Raw genomic sequence first — 24,972 nt, 5'->3', positions numbered from 1 at the left:
TGCGAAAACAAGAAATTCAAAGAAATTAAAAATTCAGTAAACATTTGTGCCTATTTATCAGGCATTCTCTCCACACCGATTCTATGCTACAGCTCAGACAGTGTGATTCCTAATTCCCTGTGGTTTACTTAGAAGAGGATCTGACTGAAATGAGAGGGGAGACACCACCACTTTCACAAGCAGAATGAATGTAACCTAGAAAATGTGACCAGTCGTAGAGAGTATCTAAACCTGTAGGAGACGTGGATTAAATCAGTAAAAGTCTGTCATTCTACACAACCCACTTTGCAGCAGTTAATAAAAGCAACATAACAGCCTGAACGCGATGCCATCAAATCAGAACTTTATTTCCCAATTAATGCACATCTGAAACAGGGGAAGTAAACATGAGCGTGCATAATGAAAGTGGTGCTCAGGGGATCAGAGGCACAGACATTCAAGACAAGAAAATGAAAAACAGATTAAGGATGCAGTTTGCAGCTCAATTTGTTTTTATAGCACAATGGAAGTTTTTAAAGGCAACGCAGCCCTTAGACTCAGGATCTTTTTTAATAAACTCTGCTTTTTAATAACCTGGAAGAGTCATTAGCTGAAATTTACTGAGCTATGGAATCCTGAACACAATGTAATGAAAAACTGACACCTCAGAGGAAGAATATGAAAAAAATACAAGTCATAAAAATAGGGTTACTGCTGCAAGGAACTTGTAGCTATTTGTAGAGATTCATCTAGAACCACGTCACATTGATGTAACCGTGGGAAGAGAAATTTTTGGCTGATCTGTGGTTGAGTCTGACCTAGTTTTTTCAGGTTCAATGCCCCTTTCTCTGGGCACATAAATCCCAGAAGGCTGATAGCTGAGACCTTTCTAAGACACGAGAGGCCCAAAGTGTCATGCCAAAAGGTTAGCCAGCCAAGTGACCTATTGAAGTCCCCTTTTGAGGCTCAGTAACATACATGTTGGGATCACTTCCCCCCCACACAATGCTCTATGGAGATTCTACCAAAATGCTTCCTAAAGCAGGAATGACTCATTTTTCACCACCTTTCTGGAAAGCGTCCATGGACTACATCAGACTGCCTTAGGGTTCACAGTTCTTTCTTCAGAAAACAAGATGTGATCCTTTTGGGACCACTAAATTAATAAGCCCTGAAATAAACTTACACCAAGACCTACAAGTCTGTCTGTAACAGAATAGCTAAATTTAAATGGCAATTATAAAAATTAAAAAACTTCCCCTCACATATCTCACACTGGAGGCTTCACTGGAGGTTGACAATTAAGGGTAAGACAATAGGAGATCATGAATCCTGTCATGGAGAACAACTTGTAACTCTAGCACTGATTTGAAATCTTACATTATTCATAAATATATTCCAAGACTGTGACAGCACTGTCAATGTGTGACTACGAAAACCCCACTTTCTTGGGTAACAGAGGCAGGAAAGGGCCTCCTACTGGGTGCTGCGTTTTTGTAACACCTTCAAGTCTGGCCAGGCCTTGATCCATCTGATCATGGACCTGAACGGCCTCACTGAACTACTTCACAGGGACCCGAACACTAGAACATTGTAAAGCCCCCTGGCGGCTGCCTACCCAAGGCCTGCCCATCCGTGTTCGCTGTGCTCATAGTACCAACGAAGTCAGTTCCAAGCAATTTTGGGATGTCCGTAAGGCTAAGAAAAGAAAGAAAACACAAGATTGATCAGACTGGCAGTCTCTGGAGCATTGGGGAATGAACACATTCTAAATAAGAGCCAAAAGCACAGTATAAATGGCTGTTTTCATTTACAGCTGACATTTGAACCGAAGCTACAAATGAGGCACTTGATGACTTCGGTTTTTTAAATAGCAGCCCTAAGTATCATTTTCACATGTGCTGTGTGACACACACTGACCCATGGTCAAGTAAGTTTAGAAAAGACTATTCTCTGCTGCTCAAGAGCCCCAGCCGGTTAGGATATTAGCGTTCTGCAGCAGGTATAGTACCTGCTCTGACTGTTTCATGGGCTTTCCAGTTATCTGACTAGAAAGGAGCCAGCCTCTGTGTCTTGTAGCACTTCAGAGCACCTGGGTGGCCCCGGTAAAGGAGGGGCAGAGGCGACATGCCTGCTGGGCCCTCCGTCAGTTCCCCGTCAGCTCCCTTGGAGCGGGGGTGACAGCCTTTGCTTCTGGGTTCCCTACAGTGCCCTAAACAAGGGGTCACTCACATACTTCAAGACACAGGGAAAGAAGGGAGGGGATGGGAAGGGAGGATCAAACAATGGGGAAGGGCAACCAGAGGTGCCAAGAGGATGAGAGGAAGGACACAGGCCTGGTCACCCGGGCGCTGAGTCTGGACAGTCAGGGCTAGCTCCTTCACCTCTCGCCACCTGTGGCCCGAGCCTTCTTAGATTGCTTTGTCCCCAAACGGGGTCAACAGGCAAACAGCTTAACAGTCAGGACCTCAGCCCTTGGGTCCCTGGTGACAGGAGCCAAAGCAAAATCACCTCAAAGGCTATATGAGGCCCAACCAAGGATGAAACATAGCCTGTGTCAAGGTTCCCTACTAGTCCAGAAAAGGAGAAACACAAGAGCAAGGAAGAACTCGAGCTGGCTGGGATGCAGAGCTGGGCACTGACCAGTCCTGGAGAGCGGGAGCTAGCCGAGTGGCCCAGCAGTGGTGCGCTGTCACCTGCAGGCTCCCTACCTTGGGCCGGTGGCCCCGCTCAGCCATCATCTTTGCCTCCTGCTGCAGCAGGGCGTTTGTGAACTGCTCTGCCTGCCTCGCCTCCTCCTCTTCTTCCTCCTGCTGCTGCTCCGCTTCCCACGCCTGCTGCTGGCGCTCTGCAACCTGGGCACAAAAAGCAGAGTCACCCCAAGACAAGGCCCAAGGGGCAGAGGCCTGCCCCTGATGAAGAGGGAAAGCCTGTGAGTCTACCCCAGCTGGAGAGTCAGAGGGGAGGAACAGTGATGGCAAGTGCCCATAAGTGGGAAGGGCTTTCATGGTGTGGTAACATGGACCTTGTAAAAAGCTCTGGAGGTGGCCATGTGTTTGGAAGCATTTTAATTTAAAAACATTTTTGAATTACAGTTGCCATAATATTAGTTTCAGGCGTCTCACATAGTGATGAGACATTTCTATAACTTACGAAGTGAAGGAAAGGTACTTTGTGTTACCTACTATCTAACACAAATTGAACAGACAGAGGATTGGGGCCCAGGGAGTGAAAGGCTTTCAGAAGCAGACAGGGAAAGGAGATGCCGGGCAGTAATGACAGCCTTGTCATTGACATGACATGAGGACCTGGAGTGAAGGCTCCACTAATCAGGAGGATCAGGATTTTAGCTCAAAATAAAAAGGGATGCACTGAGCTCTCCAACGTGGGCTTCCTGGCCAAGTACTACTGTCGGGCTGTGGAAAGAAGTCAAAGGCCCCTGAACCCTGTGCCGCGATGATGCAGGAACCACAGCTCTCACCCCCCCTTGCTGAGGCTGCCTCCCGCCCACGGACTTGGCCCCACCTGGGCTTCCAGCTCCTGTTTCCGGGCCGATTTCAGGTCTTCACTCTCTTCTTTCTCACGACGAGCTGACTCTCTTGCCTCCTCAAGGTTTCGAATAAGTTGCTCCCTGTGTCTTAGGGATTCCTCTTGCGCCCGCCGGTTTTGTTCAATCTTTTCTTGTATTTGTTGTTGTCTACCTGTCAGGACCTAACCTCAGCAGGAAGGAGAAGGGAAAGTTTTAGTTTGACTCCAGCAGATATCTGTTCTGCAAGCCGTGGACAGGCTGCAGCTACACCAGGACCCAGCTGAATCCTCAGCCTGAATTCAGCCTAAAGATGCGGCACGGAGGCAAGCCCAGACTCCAGAATCCGTCCAGACACTGTTGCCTGTGCAGCCCACCCACCCCGGTCACACACAAAATATCTGCGGGTTGTGCTTTATGGAAAGACAGCTGAGCACCAAAGAGCTCAGAGTAGGCGGGCTGGAGCTCCCTCCACAGGAACACACAAACACAGCAAGCAGCTGAGTCTCACTCCCTATTGGTAGGTTCTAGAAAAAAGAAGCAAGCCACAAGCCACACAGATGACCAGAGGTAGAGTCTGGGTCATCCCCCCAACCTTTTGGAATTTGGGCCCCAGAGCAGGATTCTGGTCCACCACCAGCCCAGACCACGGTCAGGACTCAGGAACCAGGAACGGCCAGAAGCCACCCCCCATACTCAACAGTTAAGTCTCTGGAGGGGACACATAAAGTGGCTACAAGTAAGAGGAACATTTTCAATGGGGAAAAATCAAAAGTTGCTGGAGAATATCTGGTATTCACAAAAGTGAAAAGGTACCAACTGGGACCCGATTGCCCATGGATTCTAAAATGCAGCATACTGATATGCACTAAATGTAATTTCCATTTTAAACCACGGTAAGGTAACTTTCAATATATGGATAACGAAGACTTTTTCCCCAAAAAAAATATTTCCTTTTAGCTGGGATGTGTCTTATACAGATTCCTTAAATACTGACAAAACATTTATGTTCTTTAGTCTATTTCTGGCTATGCACCCCAAGGGAAAAAAGAATTCTAAGTATGGAAAAGCTTTATGCACTGAGATGTCACTGCACTGTTTCTTGGAACAGCTCAAAATTAGAAAAAAAATGGAATGCCCACAAAAGGGGAATGGAAAAGCAAACTATGGTATACCTACATGATGACATATTATGCAGCCATCAAAAATGATATTTACAAAGATGTAATAGTTTGTTAAAATGCTTGACGTCAAATTGCACAGTCTAGGAAGAAATGCGCAGGGAAAAAGTTCTGGACAGAGACAGGGACATAGAAGGAAACAAGTGATAGTGGTTCTGTACATCTGGGTGACGGTTTTCACTGTTTTGTACGGACATTTTTTTCTAATAAGTTCATATTTCTTTTATGATATTATAGGTCCACTGAAAATAACCAGCGAGGACTCTGTTCCCAGAACACTTGGTAGGGTCAGTACGTGGCCACTAAGTGCCAACATCCGCCCGGGGACCGGCCAGCCCGTGTCTGTCACAGGATTACCTCGCTCATCAGTCTGTCGCGTGCGTTCCTCTCTCGGGCCCACTCTGCCTCTCTCTTTTCCCACATTTCCTTGGCTTCCTCCCTAGGGAAACACAAAGCGATGTCAGCCGGCTCTTCTCCACCACCAATGCAGAAGGGAACTAAAGAACCAACAGGGCTCCAAAGCATCCGGCAGAACACATCTGGGGGGGCCAACCTTCAGATAAACTTATCCACCACGTGAACTTTTGACGGATTAAGGACAAGTTCACCGAAAGCAGTCCTACGGTAAGTACCTTAAGTTACCTTTTTAGATACGCCATCTCCTTACAAAAAGCACTTGTGATGAGCTACATCCAGGCCATTTAAACACTGAGGTGAATGAAACCATGAGGGAGGAGGAAGGCCACTGCTGGTGCCTGAGCTGTCACCATGCTCCTGGGGTCCCTAGTAGCCCACCCTGTGGCCTGAGGCACATGAGTGACCTGCTCGAGTCTCTGTGACCCAAGTATCTACTACTTGGCTGGAGTGTCTGGCACACAATAAGTGCTCAATAAATGTTACCTGTTATTTATTTCCATCTACAAGATTAATTTTTGGATGCAGACCCATTTATATAGACCTAAGAAACATTCAACATCTCCATAATTTAGAACACTTTCTTTCCAATTTCTAAGATTTCAGATGAGCAGATCCTTACTCTAAATCCTAATTTCCATCTTAAATAACGGAAGGGAAACACTCCCACAAGCCAGGTCCACTAGCAAACATGGGTTCCTCCTGGACGACGGACAGAGGACCGAGGACAGGTGTGTCAATAACCACCCTCGCGGAGACCCGCGGGATCCCAGGTGCCCGAGTAGAACCCAGGCGTGTCCAGCCCTGACAGCTGCCACCTCTCACCTCCACAGCAGCTGTAGCTCTGCCTCCCGCTCCCTCTCCAGCTGCAGCTGCTCCTCGATGACCTGCTTCATCCACGCCACGTCAGCCAGGGCCTGCTCCCGCCGGGCCAAGTGCGTGCGCTGGGTCTCCTCCTCCTTCTCGAGGAGCGCCTGCAGGATGCGCTTGTCCGCCTCCTGGAGGAAGGAGGAAGCCCTCTGGCAGCCACAGCCTCCACTTCCACCAGCCCCTCTCCTCTCTGGACCCAGCACTGAACGCAGACACTTAGTGTGCTCTACGTAGAGATGGGAAGACGTTGGGTTGCTTCTGAAGAGTCAGGGTGTCATCACTTAGGGAAGGTTAACAACGACACTGCACAGACCCCGGAGCTGTTCCCTGCCTAAGGGGAGACCCCTCTGCCACCACAGGTGTCCCTGCCCGCAGACACATCTGGTGGCAGTTTTTTTAGAACAGTTTGACAGCAATTCCACTTCTAACAGCAGACTACAGGGACACACATGCACGGAGCTATATGCTCGCTGCAGCCGTTACGGAAGAGGGAAAAAGCGGAAACAACGCCAACACCCATGGGTAGGGACTCAGCTATTACGTACGTCTCCACAGTACATCGATATAGAATGAGGGTGCTCTGGAGCCCTTGAGAGGGGAGAGACGTCTGCAGGGGCAGGAAAAGCGGCATGACAGGGACAACCGCAGTGGTGCTGCCACCCGATGACCACAGTGACACCTGACTAGCAGGCAGGGATGGGAGGGAACGGTTTGCTTGCTCTCCTTGTCCCGGCCTCAGGGAGGGAGGCCATTAAAATACTTGACAGGAATACTGAGCAGCTAGTAAAAAGGAACAAGCTCAGTCTACGTAGAATGATTATAAAGTATGAGATATACTGTTAGGTACCTGTGCCGAGGAATGCAACTTCCAGTGCATTTTTAAAAAAGCACCATTTCCCTGTATGTACATGTACATGTATGTAGAAGGGCACACGCCAAATCAGACACCTCTGGGGAGGGGGTGGAACTGCAGAGGCTGCTCCAGGGGGAATCTCACTCCGTGTGCGACTTCTTACCAGGATGCACTCATTACAGAGCAATGGAAAACATGTTTTTCTTTCTTTTTTTTTTTTTTGAAAACATGTTTTTTGAAAAAGTGTGAAAGGAATGACAGGCTGTCCTTTCAAACTTACCAGTTCCTCCTGGATCTGCTGTGTACGTCTATTGAGTTGCACATTATACTGATGTCTCAAAAAGCGTCTAAAAAGGAGCAAAATATGGGTCGCCTTCAGTGTCTGATAAAGAATTAAATGGAGGTTAGACAGCTACTTACTACAGGTTGTATCCTTCCCGGTTTCAGGGATACCAACACAAGTCTCAGAAAGTGACATGCTCTGAGAAAGAGGTGGGGGCAGCCCTCCTCACACACACCCCAGCTCCGCTTTCTGCCGGAAGGCTGCCATCTGCTTCCTTTCTTCCTCCAGCCTCTCCAGCTCCCATCGCTGCCTCAACAGATTCGCCTGCTCCTTCTTCAGTTTGGTGGCCTGTGGTTGTGACAACAGCAACCCCAATTAAGATCACGAGAATCAGAGCTTCCTTCATTCCTCATCTCTGCTTTCAACAGACACTATGTGACAAGGGCTGGCCTGCACCCTCCCGCCGCCCCCCCACCCCCCCGTGATCACAATCCCAACTCTGGGACTCCGGGCGCCTTGGCCCAGCTGAACTCACTCATTCATCCCAATGCAGCGGAGCCAATCCTGCAAGAGCCTTGCCCACCCCTGTGGACAAGGCTGAGCCTCATGTTCCATGCTCCCCCAGGACCCTGCATCGTCCACGCCTTACTGGGACTTCCCATCTGTCTCCTCCACCTGCCACTGCTCCTGCCGTGAGGCCCAGGACTGTGGGCCTTGCTCACGGCTGTATCTCTAGCACCCAGCCCAGTGCTTAGCACCTTGCATAAGGAGTGGGCACTAAAAGTCCAGGTCTTGAATCATTCAGGCCTGGGGGAGGGGGTGCTCCCCTCATCTGAATGGGAAGGTCCAGCCCCCACATGCAAACTGCACGGTATTCTCAGAACAGCCTCTTGGACCAAAGAGCCTCACAGTTTGGGCCTTGAGACCCCAAACCTGCTCGCCAGGGAGAGCTGTGTGCTAGAACATCAGAGCAAGTCAAGTCTAGTTTGTGCACAGGAAACTCCAAGTTCTAAGAAGGCTCTCAGATAGCAGGTCTCAAAACACGTCTGAGAGAACAGGTATTATCTCCATGTCGCTAACATTCTAGAATCTGAGCACGCGATACAGCCAAGGAGTATGGAAAAACCACAGGTGGGAATAAATATCAGAAGGGAGAACCCCCGATTGCTGCATTTTTTAGACTCACCTCCTTGATATGATCTCTTTTTAGAACAGCGTTTGCAATGCCCATTTTGTACCAACAAGCAGCTGAGAGGCAGCCATGCGGCCGCGGGCACGCCCTCACCTCCATCTCCTTCGCCTTCAGCTCCTCCATCTGCTGGAGCAGCGCCTCAGCCTGGAGTTTATCCTCTAACTGCCTCCTCTCCTCTTCTGCTTTCATCCGTTCCAGCGCTTCCCTTCGGGCCGTTTCATATTCATTTTCATACCGTTTGTTCTCTTCCTTTTCCGTCGCCTCTTGCTACATGGGGCCAAATGAATCCAGGTCAGTATGTGCAACACGCAGCCAGCAAAGATCCAGCCCCCACAGCCACTCGGCCAGCCGTGGGCCCGGTTCTTCATTCCAGAGCAGGGCACTTCTCAGCTATGGAACCCTGGGTGCTCCCTGTGGGGCCGTGGGACCCATGGGGCTGACGCTCCCTGAGGGACGAAGCTGGGGAAACACACAGCGTGGTGCCTGGCACGGAGGAGGGGCTCAACAAAACACTTTCCAAAATGAACCCGGAGGCAAAGTGATGGGTTCATGGAGATGTGGACTTTTATGCCCAGAGGTGCAGCTGTGAGGCCGAGGCTGAATGTATGATGCACATTATATCACAAGAGACTGCCAGCCACAAAAACGCCCTTTAAAACACACATTCGCCCTATCATCGATCAGCCCTGGTCACCTGGTGTTATTCTCTCCCCGGAAATGATAGGATTCTGATACGTGTAAGAGCAGCATTGAGTTTTAACATGTGTTACTGAAAGTGAGAAACAGCCTGTTCCTGGACTGGTGTCATTAACATTGAAAACAAGAAACAAATCCAAAGACACAGAGACAGTCTCCCGCCATAGCACATGGGACTGTTCCCAGTCATACCACACCTGCTTCTTCTCTTCTGTCTGCGTTTCCCAAGAGTTGATCACGTGCTTCTTGTGGAGGTCCAGTTCAATCTGAGGGGAGAAGAGGCAGAAAATTAATTTCCTCACTGGTTCCTCTGACAGATATGCACTGGGGAACACAGTGTCATGCCCTGGAACGTGACCATGACTTCCTCTGGTGAGGACTCAGAGGGGCCCAGCTGTCTGCTAAGGGAGCACATAATGACCCCAACATACAGAGTCTGATTGCAAGTCAATTAGAAAACCAAAGGACCAGACAGTTCTAAACCAATCTCAAGAACTGGAACGAAGTAATAGACAATTTTCTCCCAGGTCCCTCAGAGTTGAGCAGGAACAGGTCAGCAGACACCAATGTGAAAATACCATCTCAAAGGCCACCCTGGCTGGTGTGAAGCATGCCAGGCCCCAGGGCAGCAGGAGCTGGTAAGACTCAACCCTCTCTGCCCGGCTGCCCAGCACTTCCTCTGCAAAGCAGTAGCTGTGAAACATGTGCTCCCTGTATCAGAAGGCACCTGCTCTCGTAGATGGAACAAGTCTGGATGGTTAATAAGAGATTTGGGTTTAGAGCAGCTCTGGGATCAGAAAATGAATTACAGTACTCTGTCCAAAAGCTTCCATTGGGAAATTGTTTATACAAGTTTAAATTTTCTTTCTCAACTTAGAAATATGCACATTTGTGACTATCTGAAGTGTTTTAAATAAGCCTTTCTGAGTAAATGACTTGGGAGGACGTACTAAGCCGACACACGCCCAGGCAGCAGCATCCTCCCGTGGTTAGTGCAACCTGCACATACTCCAAAGCAGAGATGCTCCGTTACTTAGTGCCTGGCAATTTCTACATGTAATTATGAATATATACATTAATACCACTAAACGTACACACAAACGGTTAGTTGAAATAATTTGAGATGCAGTGATGGGATTACCTCCCTCTGGCCCAATCTCCACTGAACAATGCCACCCAAGCCAAGATGCCCGCCCCCCCTCCCAGCCTCCACATCCTGGATTTGTCCTCCTTTCCCCTGCCACCCCAGTTTAGGCCTTCACACCATCACTCACCTGGGCTGCTGTAGCAGCCCCTCAATTGCCTGAGCTGCTGCTCCCTGAAATGCAGCTGGGATCCCATCGCACCCCTGCTTAAAATCATCCAGGCGCTCCCCAGGCTTCCGGGGAAGCAGACGAGGCTGCCCAAGGAGTGGCCCCATCTGCCTCACCAGCCTCCGCTCTGGGCCTTCCCACCCCACTCCACCCCGACACCCCAGCCTCCCATCCACTTGTAGTTCCCTGCACTCACTCTGCTCTCATGACCCAGGCCTGATTCTTGCATGGCTGCCTTGAACTAGAACGTGCGCTGCTTACTCTGCATCATCAAGTTAATGCCCAGGTCCTTCCCAACTCTTCCATCCCTGCAACCCCCGTGGGACGCCTCCCTGACCTCCGACTGAGCTAGGGACACTGCCGATGCCCGTCTTCCCAGCCTGCCCAGCACCCTGTATCCTGTACTGTAACGAGCTGCCCACTGTTTCCCCCACGGGACCACCTCTCATCTCCACGCCCCCACAGGTGGACACTGCAGCAGATGTTCAATAAACAAACAGTGGTTAAACAACCAAAGGAACCAGGTCTTCTGTGTGGTGCTCTTTTCAGCTGTGGCGTGTTCCCTACTTTCTCAACCCAGCACAAGATGCAAGTTTAAAACAAGTCAGGAAACCTCATTTCATCTAGCTAGGCAAATCAATGGATTTGGTGTTCACCTCTCGAAGTTTGGGGTCGTTCTTCTTCCAGTGTTCATACAAAAGTTGTTCAGCAATCTGTCAAGAAAACACAAAGAAGGAAGCCTGATGTTGCTTTTCAAATGCACGCACATTTTGGAGAACCCACAATGGAAGTCAGCTGCGGTGAAGAGCTGCTCCACTGGCCCACTGGCACTGCACCTGCCCTTCAAACCTCCCCGCCTTGCACCCAGGCCTGGGAGCCAGACACCTGAGTGGGACCGGACGGTACTGACAAATGACTCTTACAATGGTGACAAAAGCGGGGCAAAATCTGATGCTACAGCTCTATTTCAAAATGCACAGCAGGCTTAAAAACACAGATTGGGGTTCGCCATTCCACACAACCACTTTGGAAGATAAAATATACCAGTCCCAAGCTAAAGAAAAAGGGCTCGGATGTAATGATTTAAAGGGCCACAGAGAATAAAGATGACTCCTGCAAAACGCACACGTGAAGAATGACTTAAGAGTAAGCAGTTTTCCCAGCTGGTTTTGCAGCTAACTGCTGTCTCATCAGACCAGCGTCCAGGGGTGACCCACATGCGTGTGTCACTGACAGGCTGGGGAACGCTCCTAAGGGCGATGAGAATTTACCAGTTTCCTTTGCTCTTCCCGGGCTGACTTGAGATTCCCGTGCCGTTCCCGGATTCTTCTTTCCCGCAAGTTCATGCTCAGCCGTAGCTCCTCCAGTTCTCTGGCCAGCAGGTCCTGCTCCTCCAGCAGAAGCTGCTGGAGTCTCTCCCGTCTGGCCTCCAGATGCTTCCTCTTCTCCTCCTTCATCTTCTCACGCTGGTAGGCGTGCATGCTGGGTAAGAAGGAGCCCACCATAAATCAGTCACGCGACGGTCACACGGACCAGTCTGCTCTGCTGTGTGGGCAAAGAGGCTGAGGCGGGTATAACACGGTGACACGGGAAAAGGTCCTCCAGCCCAAGGGGACAGAGCAGGTCACAGAACACTATGCAGAACAGAACCTTGTTTTTGCAATAAGAAAACGTGTAATTCACGGATAGTGATCACAGTACTAGAGAATATTATTTGTACCAACTAAAACCATGAATGGTTTGATATGAATCATCACGTAAATCCTACAAAGTAGGTTCTGTGTCAGCCCCACTTCACTGATGAGGAAACTGAGGCTCATTCATGCGGCACGTGACACAGAATTTCCACCTAGGTCTGTCTGACTCCAAAGCCTCTGCTTTTAACTCCCATGCTTTTACACATCTTTTTATAAAAATGGGTGTATGTGTGTGTGTGTGTGTTTATACACAAACACAAATGAGAAAAAGTGTGGGAGGCTACGCATCAGGCTGGTAACTGGGGTTCCTTCTGGGGACGTGGGGTTACAAGATTTCCAGATTCTACATACATTTCTTATCATTTTCTTTTTCAATACAAATGGAGTACTTCACTGATGATCGGTTTTTCAATTTCCAGTTAGAAAAGCATCACCAGACAGGCAATCCGTGCTGTCCAGCAACTCCTTCGAGAAAACATGCTGTCAAGCCACACTCCCCCAGGTCCTGCAGGCCACATTCCCTGACCAGCAAGCGGCTGCCCACTCCCATCCCATCGCGGTCACCGCACCGTTACCTCCGCTGGTAGGAGGTCTTGGAGCTCCATTCTGCCTGTTTGGAGCTGCAGATGTCAGACATCCGGAAGTAGCGGCTGTTCTCATCCCACTGCTGCCGAAGCCGGGCCTGCTGCTCTTGGTGCCGCTGTCGTGCTACCTGCTGATCCAGGAGCCTCCGGCTGCACCAGTAGGAGGGCAGCGTGGGGAGTGCCATCTAAGAACGGCAATGGTAGGAAAATGAGCCAGCTGCCACCCCAGGACCCCTCACAAGCTTGGCCTTGCCCCTTTAGGAAGAAGTCCTCACCCCTTGGCTACCCACTGGAATCACCTGACGGAACCTCGGCCCCACTCCAAACCAATGAAACCCAAAACGTCTGCACGTAGGTCCCAGACCTCAGCACTTTTTTAATGATTTGCCATCAGGGCTGCAAATCATCAGTTTTAAATAAGCCTGGACTGCACCTGGCTGTGTGTTGTGCGTCATCAAGGGCACTGCAGACAGACAGAGAACCAGTCCTAGCAATGGAGACCAGGCACATTGGGGGTTTGTATGCTCTGCATAAAGTAACGGATGATAATTTAAGGAACATATGTACCAAGCTCTTGATATATATGATCTTTTTTACTACAATCACTCCATTACTTGGCAGGGGAGGAAACTTACATTCAAAGAGGTAATGTGACTTGCCCAAGACCACAAAACCAGGAAGTACAGGAAATAAGAAAGCTGGGATCCTAAACCACGCAGGGTCCAAGCTCTGTAGATTGCAAGAGGCATGCCCTGGCTTTGGCAGCCCCCAGGGGGGGACCTAGTCCTGGTGTCACACCTGGAAGCATTCTGGGTTGGCATGAAGGGCAGCTCCCTCATCTTACATACGGAGAAACTGGGACCCAGAGAGGTGCTGATTTTCCCAGGGCACATAGCAATCTGGGGACACAACTGGAGACTTTAAAGCAGAGTGGTCTCACTCCAGACTTCTTTTGCCCTGACCAAAAGCTGCCCCCCGCCCCGGCCCCCGTGTTTAGGGTCTACCCAGTGCTGCCTGGCTATGACAGTGCTTAAGGAACGTCTGTGGAATAAGCAGAAGACCTGGGTCCAGGCCAATCTCAAATTCAGAGTCATCCAGACCCGGGGGAAATAATCTGCGTCTGTGAGCCAAGTTCAGCCTGCGGCTGGCCTGTTTATAATCTGCCTTGAGACTGGAAGGCTTGACATGCTTTTTTCCTTGCCCTGCAAGCTGCCCGTGGAGAAATCTTTGCACCAGCGGTTAAGAAATTTAAGATTCCGGTCTCGGATCGGCCACAAGCAAGCTGGGCTGCTCCCTGAACAAGTCGTATCCCTCTCGCGGCCTCAACATCCACATAGGACAAGGGGTCACAGAGGAAAGAGACGGGACTCAGCGCGCGGTGAGGCAGAGTGAAGCCAGGAAGACCGGCCCCGGCTCAGCCTGAGCTCCGACTCACGTTTCTCTACGCCCCGAAGTCCGCAGAGCGCCCGGCCACAACCAAGCCCGCCCGTCCCGCGGCCACCCTCCCGGGCCGCGCTAACCAAAGCCCGCCGTTTCCCTGCTCGTTGCCCGAGCGACAGAACGGCGACGGAACGCCACCAGGGCCAAGCCGACTCCAGCGCGACCCCGGTGGCACAGAAAGGAAGGTGCTTTTTTTTCTCTGGCGCCCCCTCGTGGTGGGCGGGAGGTAAATCGCAAATATCGCTTGTCCTGGAAACGAAGGATGAAGGAAGAATCCATTCACTACATGAAATTCAGGATGGTGGTCATCTGGGGGTGGATAAAGGTAAGGATGGAGGGAGTCAGGGGGATACAGTAGGGGAGGAGAATATAAGCCAGTGGTTCTCAAACCTGGCTGCACGTTAGAATCACCTGAGGAGGACTTAAAAATCCAGATGTCTTAAAAAAAATCTAGATGCCCAGCCTAAACTCTAAGCAAATCCCGTCAGTCTCTCTCAGAGCATTAGCGCCCCAGGAGTGTTCAATGGGCAACCAACTGGAAGAACCCCTGGTGTAAGTAGATACAAATTACTCGTAACTTTCTACTGTCTTAGATGGGTTGTAGGTTCGTGTTCATTCTATTAGTATATTTTATGACTCACATGTGTTACATGTATTATTTTATGTCTCAACTATTCCATTAAAAAGATAATGAAAAATGTCCACTCTTTCATTCATTCTCTTTTCTTTCACTTTCCCATTCTTCTCATTTTTTTCCTTCCCTTTCTCTGTTTTTCCTGAATGCAGTATAGTATCCTGTTGAACATCGTGGCTGGCCTCTGTTCAACCTCTACCACGGTAGTTGTGTAGAGGTCTTGGGTAGGTCATGTCATTTCTCAGCGTCCTCATTTGTGAAAGAAGAATGCTAAATTAATTAAACAAGGGGACCATTCGATGGCGGTGGCTCTAATGCCTCTGTTGCCTATGCAGGCAAACTAAAAGCAAAGCCAGAATCAGTGCTCTCAAATCCAAGAAAATTAAATTTAAGAACAACCAATCACAACCAGCCAAATAACCTTTCCCAAATAAGGCAACTGCTTAAACAAGCCAGTCAAACAATTTCCTTGCTTTTTTCCTGTTTCTTCTTCTCTATAAACACCTCTCCTCTAGCTCCTAACCACCTTTGGGTGTTGCCCAGGTTGAATTGATGTATGCTCAAATAAACTCTTGAAAATGTTTATGTGCCTCAGTTTACTTTTTAACAAGGTACCAACAGTGTTGCTCTCTAGGGTTGCCCTTGTGAGAGGAAATGAAGGTTTAAATGGAGAGCGAGCGCCCAGAAGCAGAGCCTCTGGTGCATCTCAGGTAAGCGCACTTTCTTTCCCATCTCCCTTTACTTGGCTCATGTTTTCTCAGGGTCTGCCCAGTGCATGAGACTCCCCAGAGTTACCCTCCTAATGGTCCCTACCCCTTTGGCTAAACTCACCTCCACTTCTTCATATTGTGTCCCCAATGGGCAGGGGAGGCAGCCACCTCTCCCCTGGGATTAGCCCAGGCAGAGCTGCCCACCCAACAAAAGAGCCCAATACATAAATAATCATTGGTGGGATTCCGCAAGTGTGGTAGGAACTTCAGAAATATGTGAATTGGGTCATGAGAGACCTGGCTCCAGGTCCTGATTTTGCAGCTCTGGCATGAGGCCCTTGTCCTCTCTGGGCCTCAGTTTCTTAATCTGTATAATGGCCTTAAAGGACCAAACATACTCCACTGGTGGGAGTCAAGTGCCTAGGGCTTGACTGGCCTGGTCCTAGAAGCCTGAGGCTGTTGGCCATAGCCTCTGAGCCTCTTCTGCTGGGTGGCCATCATTACTGGCCTCCCCACTGTTCAACTTCTCACCTTATGATTACATAGCAGCCTGTAGCTCATTAAGTATCTTGTTGTTGTTGTGTGTGTGTGTGTGTTTTTGTTTACAGATCCTGCTTCAGGTTTATTTGTACAAATAGCACAGGAGGACACCAGCCCCATGCAGACAGCAGCTCAGGGGTCCCACCAGTCGTTTCGTCCTCATATCGGCAGTCAGAGGCTTCTACTTGCAGTCGTCATGGGAGCCTGGGTACCTTTGGGAGCGGGAGCCTGAGCTGGAGGCGGAGCTGCAGCTGCAGCCACGGCCGGGGGCCTTGGTTTCAGCCTTGGCCTTGGATTTTGGCCGGCGGAGCCCAAGACCCTTGGCGATGCAGGCACAAGCACGGTTCCCAAGCTTGGGGTGGGCGATGTAGGCGAGTCGACTGAGCTTGCGGCTGCCGCCCTTTGGGATCTTGGGCTTGACCTCCTTGGGTTTTACGAGGGCCTTGAAGCCTCAGCCAGTGCACTCACGGCCTTGGCGTTGGTGGCTTGCGTCTTCTACAGGCCCTTCTTGTTGTGCTTTCTGGCAAAGCGCATGTTCCTCAGGAACTTGGAGCCACCCTTTCAGAGATTCGTATCTTTGTGATCGGGGTTTCTTAATGCTGCTTCTGTGCCATTCTTGGGACTGGTTGTGCTTGGTGTGGTTCTTGGACTTGGCCATGTCTGCATAGAAGCTCGCGGCTGGTGCCGAAGCCCCTGGGACTGGAAGACAGTTGCCAATCGTCTTTACTGGTATCTTTTCCTTTGTTCCTCTCAGGAACCCTGTGAGATATTTTATTGTCCCCATTTAGGAGTTGCCTAAACCGAGCCTCAGATGGGTGGTATCACCTGCCCAAGGAACCACAGCTTGTAGGTGGCAGAGCCAAGATTTAAAACCAGGTCTGATCTGAAGGCCGGGGCCCTCTCAGCAGCATAAGGGATCATTACCTTCCCTGCTGTCGTCCCAGCGCCTGCCACAGAGTAGGCACTCAATAAATATTTGTTGAGAATGAATGAGTAGATTCCTCCACCTTTGAGTTCCTCTCCTCCTTCTCCAAAAGAAAAAGGAAGAGATGCTATTGAAAGAAATAAAAAAGAATGACAAAAAGGAACTAACATTGTTTGACTCCTTACCATGTGCCAACGCTCCCTCCACCCTGTGGAGATTTCTGCCTCCATTTTGCAGATGCGGAAACTGAGACGCTGAGAGGTCAAGCGACTCACTTGAGGTCACACAGCAAGGACCACGAGAGCAGGATTCACACCTATTCTCCAGAGCTTGTGAACCTCTCCTCTGTCTGCTTTTCCAGGAGCGTGTGGCTTGCAGGTGTAGCTCTTAAAAGAAGCCACTAGATGTGGACCAGCTGGGCCATATAAAGAGTTCAGCAAGATTAAATATTTAGTGACAGGTTGATGACAATGGCCCACAAGGGGCTGAGGGGGGGAGCCCTGGCAGGAAACCATCCAGGTGGACGCTGTGCACACTGGGTCCTGGGCCCGCACACATTTATGAGGGTCTGTTCTTGGACTTGTATCTTTGGGTGTCCTAGTGTGGGAGGAGAAAACAGGAATGGGGAGATGGCATGATAACACGGAGCAACTCCCCATTAGCTGAAATGTGACAGCACCGGAGGCTGTGCAATGCCCTCACTTAATTAGCAGGTGGCATTGCCAAGGTGCATTTATCTATGCTGGGTTTTCACAGCGTTTCAACATCAGCCTTCTCCCCTGGGTGGGGCTCCGACCCTCCCTGAAGACAAAGGATGCAGAAGTAGACAGACGAGTTCAAAGACCCTGGAGCTATGGGGCTGGGTCTCAGAGCTCCAGTTTTGTGTTTTCATAGTAATAATATCAGGAATGATAATAAATGTAGGTATTCCATGAGAAACAAGTGTGAAAAGGCAGTCACCAAAATAGTGGCTATTCCTAAGGGGCAGGATTAGGGGAGATTTTAATTTTTATCTCTCTCGGGTTTTAATTTTGCGATGGTCACTGTTACTTGTGTCATTAAAAAGAATAATAGTGCCTTGTTGATCAGTCATCACAACCTGCATTTCCATCAGGTTTTATACTTTGCGAGGTGCTTTCAATGCATGCGTGGCTCTCAACCCTGGCGACAGGTCTGAATCACCTAGAGGGCTTCTAAATCATCCTGATGCTTGATCCCCAAGATAGAGCTTCTGATTTGATTGGTCAGGGATGGGGCCTGGGCATCTGTATTTTTAAATTAATGTTTTATTATAGACTCGCTTTACATTCAGAGAAAAAATTGCAAAGGTAATACAGAGAGGTCCCATATACTTTGCACCAATTTCCCGTTAAGAACACCTTGCGTACATTATGTACTTCTGTAGGACAGAAACCTGACTCGGGTCTCGAGGGGTTCAGTCCAAGGTGTCAGCAGGGCTGCATTCCTTTCTGGAGACTCTCTGGAGAATAGGTTTCTTTGCCTTTGGGGCTTTTCGAGGCTCCCTCTGACCATTCTTCCTTAGTCACATCTGCTTGGACCACAGATGGGGAAAGCTTCTCCACTTTTAAGGATTCATGCACCCAACTGGATAACTCAGGACAACCTCTCCATCTCTGGGTTTTTAACCTTAATCACATCTGCAAAACCCCTTTTGCCATGTCAGGTAATATATTCACAGGTACTGGGATTAGGAGGCTGACATCTTTGGAGGTCACTGTTTCATCTACCACTGGAGAAAAGGGGGACACGCCCTTCGTCATGATTAACTTTTAGTTCTTGTCATTCGGTTTTATTTGTTTTCGTTTTTTTTCCACCTGGACGCTGTGGCATCCCTCCAAGCACTCCTGGCCTATGGCATTCACCTCATCTGTCATCACCTTGAAAGAAAGGAGGTCATCACCTTGAAAGAAACTTGTGCAGGTAAGCCTGCCCTCTTCCAGTGTGTGGCTGGGACCTCCCACTGCACCTTCATTGGAGCCTCTTCTGTAAATCAGGTGAGCTCATCAGACCTTATTCTAACAGGCCTGCTTCTATACACAGAGGAAGCTGGACAATGGAATTCTGTTCTAGAACCTTCCATTCCGAGTCCTCATGTAGCTCAGCCTGCTTCTAAATGCTGGAATACATTTATCTGATGGAATGGCACTAACTTTTTTTGGTATTCATATTATCTTTCAAGGCCAGCCTGATATGAAGAAAGGAATCTCCGTTTAGCTCCAAATTATGTCATATCTGAGCTTCAGTTTTCTCACCTGTACAATAAGGATAAGAGTACCAGTAACAGCAAGGCTTGTTATTAGCCGCCTTAACCAGTGCCGGGCACATTCACAGGACTTGGTAAATGATAACCGTTGGTGTTATTATTATTGCCCTGATACTGACAGTTTTTTGCCTGGTACCTGCTGGCGTAAGTGCTGGCTTTAGCTCCCTCTCTCCTAAAAGAAGGAGCTGAGAAATTATAATTCATTTGCTCACCCCCTATTGATAAACTCATAGCCATTCCCCCAGCTTCCCTGCTCAAGCTTCACCCTGACTGCAGGGGGGTATTGACCCTCCTTTATGTGGTTCAGGCATAAATCCGGATTTGTTTAAGCCAACTGCTGGATCCACACCACAGTGACGGGGCTGAGAGTGGGCCTGTGGCCCAGTTCTGCCCAACGACACTTGAGGGGACGTCTGCGTGAGGCAGGATAATGTTTGCTGGGTGTTGTCCTGTCTGTCCATGGTTCTGCTGCAGCCGTCATCTCAGCAGGGGGAAGCCACCTGACACAGCTGACTGTAACCATCACAGGGCAGGAAGAGAGAAGAATTTCATGGTGATGTCAAACACGGAATTAACCCACTCCGTACACCCCACACCATGGCTTGGACTTCCTTTTTTTTTCTTCTTAAGATTAAAAAGATTTGTTTATGGTAAAAAACACATAAATTGAGATCTACCCTCTTAACAAAATTTTAAGTGTCCGGTACAGAATTATTAATGAATAAAGAAAACGTGGTATATGCATACAATGGGATTCCTTGTTAGAAGATGAAATAAGGGGTCTTATTGCTTGAGTCTTTTTTCAGTCAACAGCAAACATTCCCATCAATAGACTTTTCTAGAGCAGCACTGCTAAAACTACACATATTCTTTTTATTAATATATGACCTTTTGGTAGGAAGGGGGTCACATACACATAACATAAAATCCACCATTTTAACCGTATTTTTTACGTGTGCAATTTAGTGGCATTAAGTACATTCACAGTGTGTGCAACTATCTTAAACTGTTACTGAATGTGAAAAATCGGGTCCTAGAAATATCAGTGATAACAATTATAATCCTGCAGCACATATACTGTGAGTATGGATATTTCCATGACGGGGGTATCATGGGCAAGAGAAGCCACTAGAAAACAAAATAATTCTTCAATTATTCATTTCCCCAGGCAGGTTTGCTGTGGCCCCCCGCCCCCCACACAAGGGAGTTCTAAAAGAATGCTTTCCCTCAGTGCCGCAGGGACCCGATTAGAGCCTTCGTGGCTCGGGCCCATTTCCTTAGCCATGGCTGACATTCTGAAGATAGGTCTGTACCATGTGCAAACAGCATGCTTTCTGGAAAAGCATGGTGTGTGAGACCCTCACTTTTAGAATCAAAGTGTAATTCTTAAACTATAACAGCAGCTGGGGAACTGAGGTTAAAGGTTCCTCCCCAGTTCTCTGGGGGGGGGGGGGGTTGACAAGTCCCGCTGCTGGGTCTGACCTCACCACAGTTAGGGAACCACCTGACCCAGCTTGGCGGAGCTCAACCCATTCAGATCCCTTACTTTATAGAGGGAAGCCGAGTCCCAGAGACAGGGAGGGCATGTCCAAATGAAGTGGCAAAGCCAGTGTATGAGAGAAGCTGGTGGCCTTAGTGTACAGAGGTGGAACCGGAAGCTGCAAAGGAAGGAGATTCAGCCAGTACCTGCTTAGCAGTCATGGAACGTCTGCTGTCCGGTGCCTGTGTGACTTCCCTTCACCCTCACAGTGTCTCCAGGAAGGATGGGTTATTGCAACCCCACTTTTCAGGTGGGAAAACTGAGGCTTAGTGGGGTTGGGCAGAGGACTCTCATGGCCTGTATAGTGAGTCAGGGTCTCCATCCCAAAGCCATGCTACCTCCATTCTGCCGGGCTGTCAGATATGGGTGCAGTCCACCAAGATAGGGCATCGAGCCAGGCCTGTGTTTTCCATGCCTTTCCTGGACATGGGTACCCACTGACCATTCTTGGATGGCAGAGAGCCCCACTTCCTAAGTTCCCAAGTTCAAGGTGCATGGTGTTGAAGCAGCTCCCTTCTCTGCTTAACCTTCCTCAGCTCCCTATTTGTCTCCACCTGAAACCCACACCGTGAGCAATCCACTGGACCCCTGGCTGACCTCGCCCATCACACTGCCTTTTCTTTAACTCTGTCTGCCATGTTGTTCCCTCTGCCTGGAAGGCTCTTTCCCCCTTCTAACTCCTCATCCTTCTGGTCTCGGTGTAAATGCCCCTTCCTTTGAGAAGCCCTCCGTGATCATCTGGGCCTCAAGACACACTGAATTTTTCCTCCAAGGTTTTCACTGCTGTGTTAAATAAACGATTTTTAAAAATTAGCATCCTGCCCACACTAGACCATGAACTTCATGAGAGCAGAGACCTTGCTGTCTTATTCCTGCTGTGTGTCCCAGCCTCTGCTGTACAGATTGGTAAATAGTAGGTACTTAGTAAATACTCAGTGAATGAGTGAATGAAACTCTGTCCAGTGGGGAAGGAGCCTAAGGCCTGCATCGTTGGGGCGTGGGAACACGAGCTGGCAGGTCACGCTTCTGCCAGAGAGGTTCGTCATACGACCTGGACGGTGTGCCGGGACCGGTTCCTGAAAATTAAATGCAAACCCTCGTTGAGCAAACAGCTGGGATGTTCCCAGACTCCTCAATTTAATTTTAAGAGCCTTCATCCCTGAGAAGAGCTTCATCACTCATCCTGTCCCCTTAGGTGTATCTCCACCCCACCCTCATCAGGACAGAAAGGGGCTCACGTTACTGGCCTGGGTCCTAGAGAAAGGCCAGCTGCCAGGGATAGCAGGAGTGAGGGACACATCCCAAAAGCCACTCCTAGAATTAGAAGGTAGAAGGGGCCTCTGAAATCATCATGCCAGACTCACTCACTGAACACATGAGGAAAGTGAGGCTCAAAAAGGGAAACTGAGTCATGAAACCAGTCAATAACAGTTAGGACCAGGTCCTGGGTCCCCTGACAGGCAGGCTGGGTGTTTTCCACTTTACTCGACTCTCCCTGCTCTCACCCAGAATTATGGAGAGCCGGGGAGGCCCCTTCTGTAATCCTCACCTTCAGCATCCCCATTTACGTCGAGTGCCAACCTGTGTCCCAGGTGCATCCTTAACTACTTGCAATACTTCGAAGGAGGGGCTACTAGGCTCCCCATTTTACAGATGAGGAAACTGAGGTGCAAAGGGATTATGTCCTTTGCCTAAGGTCACACAGCTAGAAGTAGCAGGGCTAGGGTTGGATCCCTTGTCTGTCTGTCAGACTCCACAGTCTGTGCTCCTGTGTCCTTGTGTCCTCGTTTGCAGGTGCTTGGCTTCAGTACGTGGTTCATTCCTGTTAACAATACAGGGATATGTGAAGCCTTCACGGAGCGCCATCTTTGAGGCCACAGTACCTAGGAAAGCCTGGTCTGAGGCAGAAGCTCACGAGGCGACTGTGGAACTAAATGGACTAGAAGGCGGTTTTCGATTTTTATATTCTCCAATTTAATAACAAGGGTAATTGACTGTGACATTGTCAGTGATAGACTTGGGTTTCCTTAGAGCATTTTTCCCCCTGAGGCTGCCCAGGTGGGTGCAAGGAGGAGGTGGCATTTCTCCCTCTTCTCTGCTTTGTGCTGTTTAAATGCCCAAAATACTATTTTCATCCAGTAACTGGAAAAAAATGTTCAAATATTTAGCTGCAGTCGCTGCTCTGTTTTCCGGGGACGGCAGCAAGCGGGGCTGCTGGTGGGTGTCTCCTTTGTGTTAATTAGGGAGAAGCAGCAGACGGGTCCTGTGAAACAGCGAGGCGGGCTGGCATGGCAGCTCTTCACACCCAGAGGAGTTGGCTCAACAAAGCCCATTTGGCACATTTAATCCTGCTGAAAACCTGGCACTTGGAGCGGTGACATCACTGGAATCAATTACCCCCACAATTGCCAGGAGTGGGTAGAAATAACTCCAGAAATCAATTCATAATAAGCACACCATTCACCGAGGGCTGCCTGCCTGCCAGCGTGCCAACCGCCTGACTCACATTAACCCATTGAAACTTCACAGCAGCCCTGAGAGCAGTTTATCATTATTGCCATCCTCTTTTTACAGATGAGACAAATGAGGCTCTGAGAGCGGAAGTGTGGGAGGCTGAGTAATGGTCCCCAAAGAGATCAGGTCCTAATCCCTGGAACCTCTCAATGGGACCTTATTTGGAAAAAGGGGTCTTTGCAGGTGTGATGAAGTGAAGGATCTTGAGATGGAGAGATTATCCTGGATGATCCAGGGCGGCCCTGCATGCCATCGCAAGTGTCTTTAGAAGAGAGAGACAGAAGGAGACATCACACACAGAGGAGAAGGCCACGTGATGATGGATACAGAGACTGGAGTGATGCAGCCACAAGCCAAGGAAAGCCTGGAACCACGATAAGCTGAGCGAGGCGGGAACAGATTTTCCTCTAGAGCCTTCCCAGGGAGCACAGCACTTGACTTTGCTCCAGTGAAACACATTTGGACTTCTGGTCTCCCGGACTGTGAGGGAATGGGTTTCAGTTGTTTTAAACCCTCAGGTCTGCAGTCATCGTCATGGCAACCACAGGAAACTCATACAGGAAGTGACTTGCCCACCGCCACACAGCTAGGAAGTGTAAGGTTGGGCTTTAAACAGAGTCCATGTTCAATAAATGTTACCTGTTATTATATTATTACTCTGTTGCCCATGGGGAGGCTGAGTTATAGCATGAAATGTCAAAGGACCATGAACTTGGTCTACTTTGTCCATTCCAACAGTTGGGAAGAGACAGATTGAGTCACCAGGATTTGATGATTCATTTGGGGAAGAAGCTATTAACACTGGGTGGAGCTGGTTCAAGAAAATGATGAAACTTTGTAGGGCGAACACCTCACTCCCACTGAGTCATTGCCAACCAGTAGAATGAACTCTACTGGCCAAGCTGGTCCTGCAAATTTGAGAGGCAGTTTGCGACTGATGGAGCAAGTATGATGGCCCAATAATCCAAAACAATGAAGTGGCTCCCTGTGCCTGGCAGTATTTCCCCCATAACACATTATTTGTTGTTTAGTCCTCTGTCCTCTTTGGTTCAGAGTAAACATTCAATAAAAACATATGCGAGAATATCTGCCCCACTATAAGTAAAGGTAGGAACTGATGGCCCACAGCTAAAGCCAGCTTGCCAAAGGTGTATGTGGCTCCTCCCCTTTCCCTTCCCTTCCTTTTCCATCAATGAAAAATGGATGGAAACGTCAATGAAAATTGTTACATATGGGGGTAGGTCATATCAGTGAATATATCAAAAATAATGAGAATACCAGGTGTCTCATGTCAGAAAAGGGAGTTATTAATATGGAAAGGGAAAAAAAACTAGAATTAATCCTATGACTTAGATTGGAATTGGATCTATTAGGGTGAACTCATGGTTTTCAATATAAATCGATGACTATAGAAACAAATACTTACAGATATAAGTGTGTGTGCGTGCACATGTGTGTAACTGTCCACCGAGAGGCTCTCGGAGCAGAGGCACCCCTAAATACCAGATAAGCCTGGAATATCTTGTACCAGACAGTAAGTAAGTGCTTTAAGAATGACGGTGACATGGCAAAAGGGCAAAGAAGCCAGCTAAAGGGGCCATCACAGGCCAAATCTAGGATAACTTTTGAGCACCCCCAAAATAATAACAGTAATGGACTATAACCCATGGAATCAAGAGTCTGTACTGAGGGAAAGAAATAAATGGAAAGTTGGATGAGAGATGGGATGTTTACCTACTCTCAAATGAACTCCCTATGAAATCTTAACTTAATTTCAGAGGAAAAGAGCAGATTCAC

General features: G+C 48.9%; 1 protein-coding gene and 1 pseudogene across 2 annotated transcripts; both read right to left on the bottom strand.

Annotated features, from left to right (window-relative positions):
• Positions 1-326: 326 nt before the first annotated feature.
• Positions 327-14,161, bottom strand: TCHP (trichoplein keratin filament binding). 2 transcript variants are annotated; one of them, XM_019757512.2, is made up of 14 exons: positions 14,024-14,151; positions 12,864-13,051; positions 12,580-12,773; positions 11,579-11,789; positions 10,964-11,020; positions 9,192-9,260; positions 8,392-8,565; positions 7,342-7,454; positions 7,104-7,170; positions 5,926-6,098; positions 5,044-5,125; positions 3,505-3,690; positions 2,691-2,834; positions 327-1,677 (listed from the first exon to the last, which is right to left on the bottom strand). In XM_019757512.2, exons 3-14 carry the CDS (start codon positions 12,771-12,773, stop codon positions 1,645-1,647), a joined length of 1,503 nt encoding a protein of 500 aa, XP_019613071.2. In that variant the 5' UTR covers positions 12,864-13,051; positions 14,024-14,151; the 3' UTR covers positions 327-1,644. The 2 variants fall into 2 exon arrangements, with proteins under 2 accessions (XP_019613071.2, XP_019613069.2); XM_019757510.2 differs by lacking the exon at positions 12,864-13,051 and having other exon boundaries at positions 14,024-14,161.
• Positions 14,162-15,983: 1,822 nt separating this feature from the next.
• LOC109461337 (large ribosomal subunit protein eL29) lies at positions 15,984-16,570 on the bottom strand (annotated as a pseudogene).
• Positions 16,571-24,972: the final 8,402 nt, after the last annotated feature.

The sequence above is a fragment of the Rhinolophus sinicus genome, linkage group LG16, assembly GCF_036562045.2.
Source record: "Rhinolophus sinicus isolate RSC01 linkage group LG16, ASM3656204v1, whole genome shotgun sequence".
Classification (NCBI taxonomy): domain Eukaryota; kingdom Metazoa; phylum Chordata; class Mammalia; order Chiroptera; family Rhinolophidae; genus Rhinolophus; species Rhinolophus sinicus.
This window is presented reverse-complemented; position numbering and strand designations above follow the sequence as displayed.

Coding starts and splice junctions, on each gene's coding strand:
- TCHP (XM_019757510.2), bottom strand. CDS start 12,773: ATGGCACTCCCCACGCTGCCCTCCTACTGGTGCAGCCGGAGGCTCCTG. Junction 8,566..9,191: donor AGACAGAAGAGAAGAAGCAG/GTGTGGTATGAC, acceptor GGCCCCATGTAG/CAAGAGGCGACGGAAAAGGA. Junction 2,835..3,504: donor AACAGGAGCTGGAAGCCCAG/GTGGGGCCAAGT, acceptor TTTTGTGCCCAG/GTTGCAGAGCGCCAGCAGCA.